Source organism: Passer domesticus, chromosome 6 (assembly GCF_036417665.1).
Source record: "Passer domesticus isolate bPasDom1 chromosome 6, bPasDom1.hap1, whole genome shotgun sequence".
Taxonomy (NCBI): Eukaryota; Metazoa; Chordata; class Aves; order Passeriformes; family Passeridae; genus Passer; species Passer domesticus.
In genome coordinates, this window is record NC_087479.1 from 31,402,593 (window position 1) to 31,416,806 (window position 14,214).

The 14,214-nt window shown below is 34.5% G+C and overlaps 1 protein-coding gene across 5 annotated transcripts in view; it reads right to left on the reverse strand.

Annotated features, from left to right (window-relative positions):
- The window catches only part of FMN1 (formin 1), a 171,271-nt gene that overhangs the window by 22,118 nt on the left and 134,939 nt on the right, over positions 1-14,214 (reverse strand). For all 5 annotated transcript variants that reach the window (XM_064424143.1, XM_064424140.1, XM_064424142.1 and 2 more), the window contains one exon: positions 11,317-11,409. In XM_064424143.1, the coding sequence (XP_064280213.1) occupies positions 11,317-11,409 (93 nt within the window). The remainder of the gene's footprint in view (positions 1-11,316; positions 11,410-14,214) is intronic.

Here is a 14,214-nt window from a genome sequence, read left to right on the forward strand (position 1 = left end):
ATATGGTGGTTGGCGCCATGACACAAAGTGAACATTTTATACTAGAATTAAAGTGGATATTTGACAGTTTCTGTCAGAAAGTTCAGAGCAAAGAATTTGTGAGACAAGATTTATTGCATATTTTATATGGGACACATCTGTTTCTTTGCTATGTTTCTCTTTAAACAGAAAAATAGCAATGAAGTTTCTTTAAGAAACAAAGGCTGTCAATAAAAAAGCATGAACAGAAAAACTACATTATTGAGAATGAATTGAATCATTTTGACCTTCTAAAAATGTGTTGCTTGTAAGTATGAAAATCAGTTTTCCCTTTTTGCTTAGCCCTATAGACTGTAGATTTTCAAATACACAGCTACCCATATTTAAGGGTAAATAAAATAAAAATGAAAATCAAATTAAATCTAAGTACTGATATTAGATATTCAAATTTAAAAGCAAGGAGAAATTGTTAAGGTAGATTTTGCCTACTTTTTTAGAACCTGCAACTGCATTTTAATGATGTGAAATGTGGCAAATAAACACCCCTTTCTCTGAAAATGTTGTCTTAAACTATAAGAAGACGACATTTATAGGAAGATATAAGAAGATCAATTATAAGAAGATATACAGCAAACTTACCCACATTTATCTATTTATACCACTAAATCAGACAGAGTTTAGCCTCTGAAGTTTAATTTAGTCTTCTTAACACTTGAATCAAAACTGAATTTCAAGAACACCTAGCAGGATCTTGTTTAAGAAAAAAAAAATTGTATGCATTTAACAAGAAAGTAAAAATCTTGCAATAAAATTCTAAATTTTTAACCAACAGCAGTACTGTTTATAAAGATTCACGTTTAGTGTAAAACCCTAAGATTCAGTTTGAGAAACAGGAAGTTTAAAGAGGTAGAATTAAACAAGAACAAAAATAAGGAAAATATATTCCTCTAAAATCACATATGCTTTTATGAAAAGGCATGGGTGTCTTATTACTTCTAATTAAAGAGAACTACAATAGAAAAATCCTTTTTGTTGAAATACATAAATTTTAAACAAATAGTTATGGTAAATAGTTAAAAATACTTAGAGGCTCAATACTTTCTCAAACAAAAATACTGTAATTTGCTATACAAAATAACAAATATTTGTCAAATTATTTCCTATTTCCTATGCATTAATTCTTGTTTTTAACTCAAAGACTTCCTAGAACTTCAATTTATGTAGGAAAGTTTATCTAGCTACTAGTTTGAAAAGCCTGTAATTTGAAATGAAATGTAAGAAAGAGACAAACTTGGACCTGGAGTATTTCTCATCTTTTCCACAAATAAAACACAGGATGCTAACATTAAATAGCATTTTGTTAGGATTCTTTTTAATGATGAAGAAACAAGAAACACCACTGCATTCAAATACAAAGCTTGTCTTGCATCAAACTAAACACATTTTATAGAGCAGTTTTTTCTTTTAGCATGACACTCTTTAATGTTTGAAGATTTCTGTTTGGCCAGAGAAGATACACTGCTGTGTCTAGTCAGGTATCCCTGCCTGTCCTAGGGCACCAGCAACCTCTGTAATACCACATTCTGTTCCAGAGATGGCAACACTTTGTGGAGGGACATTTCAGACTGTAAGACATTCCCAAGACTTCATATAAATGCTTTGTACAAACAATTACATCCTGAAGTCAGTTCAGAAGCTGAAGGCCTTAGAAAGTGTCTTTTGACACTTTCAAAATGGTTGACTTTGGGAAAACATTTAGCATCAGAATTTTTCAACTATCTAAAAGGTTTGAATTGATTTATATGCCATGAAGGAAGTACTGTTCCAATTAATTTCACACCTACATCTCTTAATAGAAATAAAACTTCTGATTTCTCCACCTCAGTGTATTCAAAAGCATGGTAAAGGCTCTTCACAGGACAAAGGTAGATTTTTAAAATTTGCCCTGGCATCTGGAATATTTAGGCACAGAAGCATCAGAGAAGTTACAGGAAAGGTTGAATGACGACCTGAAATCAGACAATTTTTTTACATTTTGGAGAAGTCTGTCTTTAATCACAGCTGTAATCTCACAATACTGTATTTTCCATGTAGTTTTAGTCTGTTGTTCCTCAATTCTGAGAGCTTAGTGGCAACCTGGTTCTATGTCCTTTAACTAGCCTGAAATTTCTGATAACTGCCCTATAAACTTTGTAATTAATATTTTTGTTCTCAAAACAATGGTCCATGCTGTTCAACAAGACTGCAGGTTTTACCTGTTCTTATTGCTTAAAAAGGAAATCAGAGCTCACATAAAAAAATCTAACCCAGAGAGCTTCAATTTCTTGATGAAATTTTCAGTATCTAGTATTTTTTTATCAATCATGCTCAAAAACATTAAACCAGGATATTCATGTGCTTGCACAGGTCCAAAAAAATGATTGAGAAAAAGTATTAACGTATCAAAATTACAGAAGTCTACAGAGAAATTCCACATAATTGCATACCAAATTAAGCATGCTATTGTCACATTACTGTCACAAATTTGTATTATATGGTGCACTGAAGGGCCTTTCCAGGCTTAATGGTGTGAAATTACAGAGCATAGGGGACAAACACAAGGTAAGAGTGACCAGTGTGAGGTTAGGTACTGGGCATATCTTGAGATCAACTGTGTTTGGGACTTTCACTATTTAAGTGCATTAATCTCTTCTATCCAATCCTTTCCGAGTCTTGGCTCTGCTCTTTCCTTGCAGTAGTATCTTCCATATATGTAAACAACTGCTCATAAGTTATATAACCTAAAGTAATGAATCAGTGAGCATCTTTACTTCCTTCAATGAAGCTTTGACACAGATTTAAATTCTACTTGTTCACTCACTTTGAATATCAGAACATGAAGACACAAAAGGAAAATCCTGCAGCTGATTCCTAAGAGTACAATGAAAAAGCCAAGCTGGACAAAAAGAAAAGCCTAATAGGATCTCTGTGAAAAACCAACATATATAACCTACAGCTCTGTTTACCTCTAAGCCTATGATAAAGAAAATGGAAGAAATCCAGTGGATTTTAACAGAAAATAGAGATCACAATGAGAATTTAAAGAGGATGTTGAACTCCAGATAGCTGACAGTGGTTATAGTAAAGACATCAGTAATTCTAGGAATAGATTTTATAACTATCATATACGTAATAATTTTGTATGAAATTAAAGGCATTAACACTAACATTCATTATGTCACTTAGCTGCTATTAATAGGGAATCCTTCTCTCTCATGACATGCCAGTGACTTCGTAACAGCCATGGTAATTCAGTATACCACAATCAAATTGAAAGGAAGTTGGAAGAAACTGTTTTCTATGGGAGATTCCCTCCTTGTTTTCTAAGAGGAGATGACATTGCATTTTCAATTACCAGTTTGTCTAAATTACATTCATAATACACAATAATCTTCCAATTTCTGTAGTAAGCAGTGATATAGTGAAACTGGTTATAGTAATTTGAAGTACATCCGCTTCAAAAATAATAAATTGAAAGTTTCCTAAAAAGTCATACCTGTAATTAACACCGATTTTCAGGACTTTGACATTGATAATTCTTCTGGTAATGTGGGAGAAAATACTCACTTCAGAGCAAATTCTTCCTCTTTGAATCAGTTCATTGTCAATATTGCATTACTTAGAAGGCATATGGATGCAATCACATTCCAGGACAACTTATTTGGTGTCTTATGGACTGGGGCTATTGTCTAACTATATAATCTCACAGTACCCAGCAGTAAGGTTCTGTGCTTTGCAGACTCATGCCAATTTATGTAAATCACTCTTTCATCTGTTTAAATATGATGATCTTTTGAGTGATGAAAACAGTTATGTCTATCACAAAGTTTGAAAGATTAAAGTAATTCTGCTCCTGGCATATAAAACAGCGTTCCAGAGCTGAACACAAACTTTGCCTGGTCTGTAATGTCATTGCTGGGAAGCATAAGAAGTTTTAAGCAAACATTATCACTGCAAGGAAGTATGACATATTTTTCATGTTTGACACTGGACATAAATATCCTCCCACACTGTTTAATGTGAGAAATGCATATGTGTGGCAGAGATAATAAAACATCTCAGTGAAAACAAATGAAATGAAAAAGAAGTTATGGTAAGTAGAACAGAAATAAAGCTTTGAAGTTAAAAGTCTTCATATCTGTAGATTTTATTCACAAGAGGAAAAGCTATGCAGAGTGGATAGACACAGTCTGGAAGAGTCTCATGCTTTGTAAGAATGGTTATCTGTTCAGAGGTAATTTTTTTTAGCTGACAGAAGCACCCTCATACTTGCAGGTAAGAAAAATCTGGTCCATTGTAAGATCCTTGCAAGTGCTAGTGCTCTTCTGCTATTGTTTACACATGGTATTTTAACAGACAGCTCTTACTGAAATGTAACAGTATTCTTAAAATCCATTTTTGATTTTCTTACTTCACTTGTTCAAGAGCTTTACAAATAAAATGCAACATAACTACCATAATCTGATATGTATTTTAAAGCAGAGGAGTACAACACAAGTGTGAAGACAAGTATGTGACTTAATTTCATATACAATTTTACAATATTTCTCTTTATTTCTGTTAATGTTCTTCTTGGGGAGAAAAGCAGAGAAGCAAGAACTTTATTGCAGAGAAGCAAGAATTTTAAATTGTTCCCAGAGGTTTCTGATATTTTGGGATATCATTACAGACAAGCTTAACCAGCTAACTGCTTTGAGTAACAACTTAAAATATAATCTCTGTATCTGTCTTAAGGACAATATAATATTGTCACACTATGAAAGGAAATAAGTGACAATGTAATTTTCTTCCTAATCTTTGACTGTAGTGAGATGTATAAAGGTATGTCCTGTTGACAGTAAAAGAGAAAAAAGAAGTATTATTGTATCTTGGAAAAATGGTGCCTTGGAGTGTTCTTGACTTCTGATTCACTACTGCTAAATGACATTAACATCTTTCTTTATACTTCATAGACTACTTTGAGAGAAAAGCAGCAATTTCCTACAATCCTCCTACACTCAAAATATGTATGGGGCTATAAACTAATAAAAGGTTGCTTTTCCAGGGTTCATAGATGCTACTAGATGAAAAGCATAAATCACCATGTATGAGCACCTATAGCACAAGAACAACATCTTGGAGGGAATATTTACATACTGAGGTACAAGTAGGAAATGATGAACAAGAAATTCAAAGTTGGTCAGCTGCTATCTTTTACCACAGACTTATAGAATGGTTTGGGTTGGATGGGACCCTAAAGGACATCTAGTTCCAACTCTGCTGCCATGGGCTGGCTGGAACAAGTAAACCAAGTCCCTCAGAGCCCCATCCAACCTGGCCTTGAACACTTCCAGGAATGGGGGGAAAATTACAGTTTCTCTAGGCAAATTGTTCCTGTGCCTCACCAACCTTACTGTGAAGAATTTCTCTCTTATTATCTAAATTTATTTCTCTCTTATTATCTAAACCTACATTTTCTCAGTTTAAAGCCATTCTCCCTTGTCCTATCTCTACATATCCTTGTGAAAAGTCCCTCTCCAGCTCTAGTAGCCTGCTTTAGATAGTGGAAGGCTGCTGTAAGGTCTCCCCAGAGCTTTCTCTTCTCCTGGCTGAACAGCCTCAACTGAGTTCCAGCCTTCACAGAATTTATTTCTTTTATCTTCTTTTCCAATGGACTACCTCAACAATGCTCTGTGGTGCTCTTCAACAGGAAGATAAGGAAATGCAGATCAAAACTCGTATTCTATACCAGAAATGCATTGGACTGGATGCATGCCCAGGTAGCTACTGCAGCCTAGCTAAAATTATTAAGAAGAATCACTCAGCAGTTAGAAGTGGATTTGTGGACTGTTTCCACATGGTTGCTAAGCTTGTCTGAAAAACTCACTAGCTCCTGACATAATGCTGTGGTGACTAGTTTGCTGTACAACTGTTTTTCTATTGCATAGTCCCATAGATAGCACAGTGTTGACCTTTTATGTAGTATACAACACACAGCAGTTGTAGCAAAGCAATCAATCTAACCAGTGTTTCCCAAATGTTAGGCTAGAATTCTAAACATAAGACAATTTCTTTTTCTTTGGGATTAATCTCAATAGATGACTATTTGACAAATTACTCCCTCTCCATCTCGCTTGTTACCTCGTTCACTTCAGTGTACCGCACACCTTTCCCAAATGTCTTTACTTTCCACTACTAATGAAATTCAAATCTGTTCTGTCTTGACATCAGACTACTCGCTTCCCTGACTGTTCTAAATTAAATTAATTCCTGTAGTAGCAGAGTCTTCATCACCAAGATGTTTTATTCTTAGAGAAATTAAGAGAAGCAGATATGCTTTTCCTATGCTAACTGCTACCAAGCATAAAGACTTCTCCATTTTCACATTCCAGTTCATGAGGGAGGAACCCATGCCTAGATTAAAGTTTTTACATGCTTTCTGACCTGGACCAAATGAAGAAGAATTTGGAAACATATTTTGCAAGATCCTGCATGAATGTGTGCTATTTATTTCTACATTTACTAGAATGGACAAACAATATGAAATAGTCAGGTGGCAAAATAAGAAATCAATTTAATTAACATTAGTCACCTACTCCAGTATATCATTTACTTTCTGGTTCATATTATTCTTGAGGGAATGCACAAAGAGAATAAGAAACACTAGGGAAAACACCAGTGGTTAATGGCCTTTTCAGGGAGCTGCACAGTTGCAGCAACAAAAATCTTTTTTTCTCCTTTTCAAAATAGTTTGCAGCTTTCTCATAGTCATCTAAGTATTCTGATTTTTTTTTTTTGGGAGATAGTTTCATATCAAAAGAGGAGTTGTCATCTAAAAAATTCTGAGCAAGAATTTAATGAATTAAAGAGCATTCCAGACCACATATTAATTTCATACTTTCAAAGGCCTTCTTGCATATCATGGTAATTTAAATGGAAAATAATTAGGAACATATTTTTAACTGCCCCATACAGTAATTTCAATGGAAATACAGTAAGTGAATACTAATTTATAATAATTAGTAGGTCTCCATACTATAGGAAAACTAATATAATTTGTTGCACATTATATAATTAGATTTACAAAAGATTATTTCAACTTTGAGAATAATCTAAGCCTTTTCCAAAAAGCATAGGCATATCAAATACAGTTAGTGAAGCATTAAGACAGTTTACACAAGATGTCTTTAATGTGGGATTCACTAAGTACTTGACAAAGATTATCTTTCACTACAAAAACCAGCAAGAATCATTACTTAACATTCTGTGTAGTAGGAAAGAGGGGCACTCTCTGAAAAGGATATTAACCAACTGCTATCATCACAGATAAAGTAGCTACACTGGGAATAGAACCCAAAGCTTCTGGCACCTAATTCCCTGCTGAAGGCACTGGGCTACATTACATCCAGTTATACAAACCAGCACTGACATCAGCAGAAGTACAGTTTATCCCCTCCAGCATTTTAGAATGTCAGTCTCCATAACACTCCCAGTGTTTTTTGTTACAACACAGCAAGTATTAGATTTAATTGGTATTAATTATAATTAGGGAATGTAAACACTTCAGTGTAAGCAAATCAGGATTTTTTTTCCTTACAGTATTTCCAACTTCACATTGACTAGAAATGATGGGAATTCCGTGTGTGGGAAAAACCTCAATATCTATGAGTTCCAGCCCTATTTTTAAGCCAGAAGTTTCAGAAAAGCATCTGAGTTTTGGATACTTGCTGTGAGCTGGCAAAAAGATAACAGACAATTTTTTCTTACGTTTGCTTAAACCAGCCACAACTCTTTTTCAAACAAACAAAACTGAAAACAGATGCTTATTGGATGCTCAGTATTATCAGCTAATTTCAGAGAAGTGGCTGAGTTTGCAGACACCTCTGACCTTGACATTTGTCCAATGTCTATTCTAGGCCATAAATCAAGATGTGTTTCTGTGTTATTTTTCCCTATCTTTGGTGTGCAATTCTATAGGATTTCCATTCTAATGCCCCAGAAAGTACTATCCACCATTATTAAAGATTCAAATCAATCAGGTGACTGACAGAAAAATAGAGTCAATCATTGTAGAATCTGGCAACCTACTGAAAAGTCATCTCAGAATAAGGCAGAATAACATGTCAAAAGATGAGAAGTTAAATTATACAAAATTAAGTGTGGGATTAGATACCATAAAGCATAATATTATAAAGCAAAAAAAGAACAAGGGAAAGTGAGAAAAAGTGGAGAAGTGAGTAATCCAGGTGGTTTTGCTCTCTCTAGTATACAAAAGACCTCACTAAAAAGTGTTCCAATAAATGTAATATATAGAACTTGCTGCCCCAGAACAGCTGCAGGAATGTATTCTCTCTCTTTTTTAAAAAAAAAAACATATACATTATTCACACACATAAGGATAAAATTTTCCGTCACATTGACAAAGACAAATATATCTCAATTTTCACATCAATAGGCATAAACAGGGAAAAAATTTGGAAGAATATGTTTTTCTATTTGAAATGCTAATGCACAATTGAATTGCAATTTTATCTAAAGCAGAACTAGTCTTCTTTCAAGATCAGCTGGGTATTTTTATAATATTCCATGCATAAGAAAATGGAGTATGATAAAAATGGTAGCTCAGCATTGCAGGAGAATCCAGGTACTGGGTTGTCTTTATTTTTTAAGACTGTGTTGATATGATTTTCTATTCTTTCTGCTGGTTTTGGTTGGTGTGGAGCTAACTTTCTCCACAGGAACTCCTATGGTGCTGTAGATTGGATTTGTGACCAAAAGTGTTGATAATACATCCATGTTTTAGCTGTTGCTGAACATTATGCCTGCACAGCATTCAGGCCTTCTCTATTTCTAATGCTGGTGTTCAGAAAGTAGGCTGGGAATGAACAAGAAGTTGGGAGGGGCCAAGCCAAATCAATCAAAGGGATAACTCATACCACGTAACATCATGCTCAGAAATAAATCTGGGAAAAGAAGGAGGAAGCAGGGGAGAAATGCAGAGTTTTGATGCTTGTCTTCCTAAGTAGAGGTTATGTGGGATGAAATTCTGCTTTCCTGGTAATGTAAAATTTAGAAATGTGAGTTCTAAATGGAACTTAGAAATACTGTGGTCAACAGGATTAGGGAAGTGATAAAACACACTGTACTTGGCACTGGTGAGGCCACACCTTGAATCCTGTGTTCAGTTTTAGGCCCCTCACACAAGAAAGATCTTGAGGTAATGGAGTGTGTCCAGAGAAGGGCGGGGGAGCTGGGTAAGGGTCTGGAGCACAGGTCTGAGAGCAGTGGCTGAGGGAGCCGGGGGTGTTTAGTCTGGGGAAAGGGAGGCTCAGGAGAGACCTTATCACCCCTACAACACCCAGAGAGCACAGGGGCGTCAGTCTCTTCTCTCAGGACAGATGTGTCAGGGGAGTTTCAGACAGGATGTTGGGAAAAATTTCTTCACTGAAAAGGTTATCAAGTATTGAAATAGGCTATCCAGGAGAGTAATGAAATAACCAGCCCTAGAAGACTTCAAAAAGAGTGTAGGTGTTGTGCTTAGGGACACAGTTTAGTGGTAGAACTGGCAATGTTAGGTTAATGGCTGGACTTGATAAATTTTAAGAAATCTTTTCCAGCCTTAATGATTCTAAGAAATGGCTGGACAACTGTTCACTGATGAGAAGGAGTTGATTGAATTCTGTATTTTGCATTGCTTGTTCACACAGCTTTTGCTTTCCCTATTAAATTGTCTGTATTTTAATTCAGTAGTTTTCTTTCATTCACCCTTCCACCCGCTCCTTGCCTCCCCATGGAGGAGCAGCAAGCAAACAGCTGAGTGGTGCTAAGCTGCCAACTGCACGAACCACAAGAGTCCTTGTGAGATCCAGGCTGCAGTAAGAATTACAGAATCTGTGATACAATTGTGGAACACACCATTTGGGTCCTGGTTAGACCTCAGCAAAATTGATTATTACAATATTTTGGCAAGCTAGATCAAGAAACATGCTGGTGATCATAATGGTTCTGTAGAAATACAAACATATATATAGAGAGTACTAATTCAATCTCAATGTTATTGTTAAACTGTAAGTGAAAACATCTAATTAAATACATTAGAAAAACAATAAAACTGTCCAGCAGTGACACCAAGATTTCCTTAAATTTTTTGTTTTAAAAATTCTGTGGCGAGGAATTTGTGGTTTAAATACTGTCCAAATACACTTGCACCTAAAAAAAATATATCAAATAAGTGTATCCCTTGAACTCCATGGCCTGGGAGAAGGGTAAAGGAGAATATTAGCTTATTTATCAGCACAATATAATTGCTACTTTTGAAACAGCCTTTTTTCATTTGTCAAAGTATTTACACAAGACAACCTCATGTAACAAAGTTATTAAAAATACATTAGGACAATTTTATAAAAAGAATTAAGCTAATTAATAAATTACTACAATAATCTATGAATGACCACTAATATTCTGTCTGGATGAGCAGATCCAGATAGTTCAACTGATTTCTCAGATTGTAAATTGTTAAAGAGTTCACCACCTCTGTGAGAAATACAATTAAATTCTTAACAAGTCTAATATCTCTGCCAAAAATACAGTTTGGTTTTTTTTTTTTTTTTTGCCCAAAACGATTGTATTCCTACAAGGAGAGGGGGGACAATCTCTTCCTGCTTATATTTTCCACAACTCCAGAAGCAATGGTGCTGGCAGAAGCAAGTGATGGGGAACACAGTATGAGAAACAGGAAGGAGCAGGACTGTTGTTTTCAACAGCAACCTGCATTTACATTGTCTTTAGCCGACCACCAAACTGCACCTTGGTTTGCACCATTGTCTCCAGACTCTAACTTGGTAAATCACTTTTTTAATGCTTATTTCTGCCTCATGAAAGACAAAAATCTTTAAATATGAATAACTCAGTTCATAAGCTCACACTAAGAAGAAAAGATGACATGTATATATGTGGACTTTCTCTAAAAGAGTGTCTTTCACTCTTGTCTTTTTTAAGTCTTTGAAGCTTTTTATTCCCTCTGATAAATTTTGTCTGTGATTAATATATTTTTCATTTTGCCTACAAATAATAATAAAGAACAAAGCACAAAATAACCAATGGGAAATGGGTGAGATCAAGGGAGTGATTAGCTTTGACAAGTGATGTCTAAGATCTGTTTAACATATATCAACATATATGAACATATATTAGGCCCATTAGGAATATAATCCACAGGAATTTTCAGAGGAAACAGATATTTAATGCAGCTTACATTACACATAACTTTATAAACCACTACACTATTTGGCAATAAGGTTTTTTTTCAGATGTGGTTACCTTTCTGGAAGAATTCCTCTAATTTCTCCTTGAAGGGCTGGAGATGTTCTTCAGAAGACTCTCTGCAAACTAACTTCATCTGCTTTTCAGAGGCTACAAAAAGATGAAACATATTTATGACAGAAGAAATGTACCAGAAGTAGATTTCAGCACCATAGGAGCTTACATCTAAGTTAGTCACCTGAATTTACTTTAGATGTTATAAATAAGCACTAAGGAATCCAACAATTACACTAAAATAAGAAACACAAATACTAGTCAAGCATACTAAATAAAAAATTCTATATGTGTTTAAAGAGTAGAATTTGTCTTCAATAAGGAATTTGTTCTACAACTCCTGCAGTGTGCTAGGGCTTGCTACTAACACAGTTTGCCTCACACACTAATTCTAGATGGTATATTTAAAGCTTTAAAGTCTGTTTCTGTGGTGAGTGAAGGATCCTTTGTATCTGGATTGATTTTAATCAGTCACTGCCAGGCATCCAATACTCAACCATTTTTCCTGAAACAGATGCAGCAATTCAGCATTACTTGAGTATTTCATCGCCAGACTGTGATATGAAACAGTTAAAGTATGTAAGAAAGTTAACTTATATTGAAATGCAATTTGTTTACTATTTGATTATCTGTTATGTTAAGAACCAATGCCATGTCAATTTCTGAAAAACTTAATTTCATTTGCCAGCAAATTTTAACAGGCCTAGAACTTCTAGTAAACTTAGTGCATTCCAGTGTTCCACATTAAATATGACAGGAGGCAGAAATCAAAATGAAATTACTTTCCATTTAGCAACTGAATTTATGAACCACTAAAAGATTTTTCTTCCAGAAGATTTCATTCCCAAGAAGCTACATTTAGATGGAAACTTATTTTGGAGTTAAACCTAAGACTTACAGTTTGACTGCATGAACTGTATTCACACCATATTGCTACCACCATTAAACAAAAATTAATGTGTGGAAACGGAAGTTGAGCCTGTGTAATTAAAATGTCCCATTATTTAAATTTGCAACGTAGTGTAAAAAGTCAGAGAAAGGTTGAAAATAGATGCACACATTTTACTGTGCAAGTAGTACTGTGCTTATAATACCCTTGGACCATCAGGATGCACTGAAAACAACCACAGCTTTTCAATTAATTAAGAGCAGAAATACATTTGGTCAATTCTTATAGAAAAATACCCATTCCCACCCAAGACTATATTTTAATTTAGCAACCCTCCACGACTCAGATTGCAGGTTGTGTAAAATGGCCTGGGCTACAGTCTAAGTTTATCTTTAGTTTTGTATCTGGTAGGATATGACAAACCTTTCAAACGATTCAGAGTAAAGTTAATGGATATTTGTTGGTATGCCAGACAGTAGGCATAATGGAGTGGTGATTTAAACATACTAGATTGGGAAAGAGTGTCTTTTATTAGCTGCTTGGTTATGTGTCTTTAATAATTTAAATTAAGCAAAAAAAAAAAAAATCCCAAATCAGGACGTTTATATGATACCTTAAGATTATTTTCTAATGATACATGCTGCTTACCATTAAAAATTTGACCTTTCTGTGACTGTCACCATACACTGATTGAAATGTATGTATGCCTAATATTTATGTTTACAGAATTAGAAAGAGATTTCTATCAACCAAATTGTAACACTACTTCGGAAGACAACAGACATTAGAATTTTATAAGAGGAAAAAATCTAGCAAAATAACTGAGAGAGTATTGTAAGTTTCTGGCTGTAAGTTTGAACAAAATTAACACACAGGTTTGCAATCTTTTTTTATAGTTTAAACAAATCTACAGAAAATCACGAGGCAACATTTAGAAATTATTTTGGATAAATATAAAATGATGAAACTGTAGAAGTATTATAGTACACATGATATGTTCAGACATTTGAAACACAGTAAATGCCCATAATTCTTACAGTCAATTAAGGTTGCAAAAACTGCAAATCAGTATTTATTTTATAATACTCTCATATAAATGTGTATAAATCTATACAGAATTAAATTTCTATGAATATGTATTAGATTAATAAGCTTGTAGGTACAGTAGCATCTAAACACATCCAAATATCTCCAGAAAGGCATTTTTCCAAACATATGCTGTTGCTAATGCATCCTCTGAAGTATTGAAAGCTTCCTGGATGCTTCCTACAAGCTTTAATAACACAAGATTTAGAAAGGTAACTCAGGTAGGTCCCATGTATTTAAGCGACCAAGACTAGGATGAACTGTTCCTAAAGTAAAAAGGAAGCACATATACACTACCTTTGGTAATTTTTTTTTTAAATTGAGGTTACTAAAATTAACCTTAATTAGATAACAAAAACTACAGGAAAACCTGGATAAGAAATACCAACCCATAGAGCATATAGGAAAAAAATTGATTTGGATAGTGAATTCTTAAGAAGAATCCTAACATCCCTAACAAGGAGATTGGTATTTGGAATAAGGGAAAAGGAACAGTAAGAAGAAAGGCAGAGAAATGAAGAAAAATGGGACAGATGACATACCAGTTTCAAATGCTTAAAGTGATCTTGGAACCACGAAATTGAAAGAGACAGAAAAAGCCAAGTAAACACTCGCAAATTCTAATAATTTACACTATTGTAAAGCCTGAAAAATAAATCTTTTAGGCTGAAGAACACGAGCAAATTTGCTTGGGGATAGATATAACAAGGAATGATGGAAGTGTTTTCAAATAAATCACAAATCAGATACACAAAAAGACATATTTTGAATAGGCAAAAAGCATTTAATGACACAATTAATGTGAAGTTTTTTATTAGAACAGCAGTTGTGATGATACATATTAAAGTCAGGTGGTCTTTTTCCAGCTGCTTTAGTAATAATGGTGGATGTCTACCATAGAACTGTGTGACCTACCTCAGTTCTAC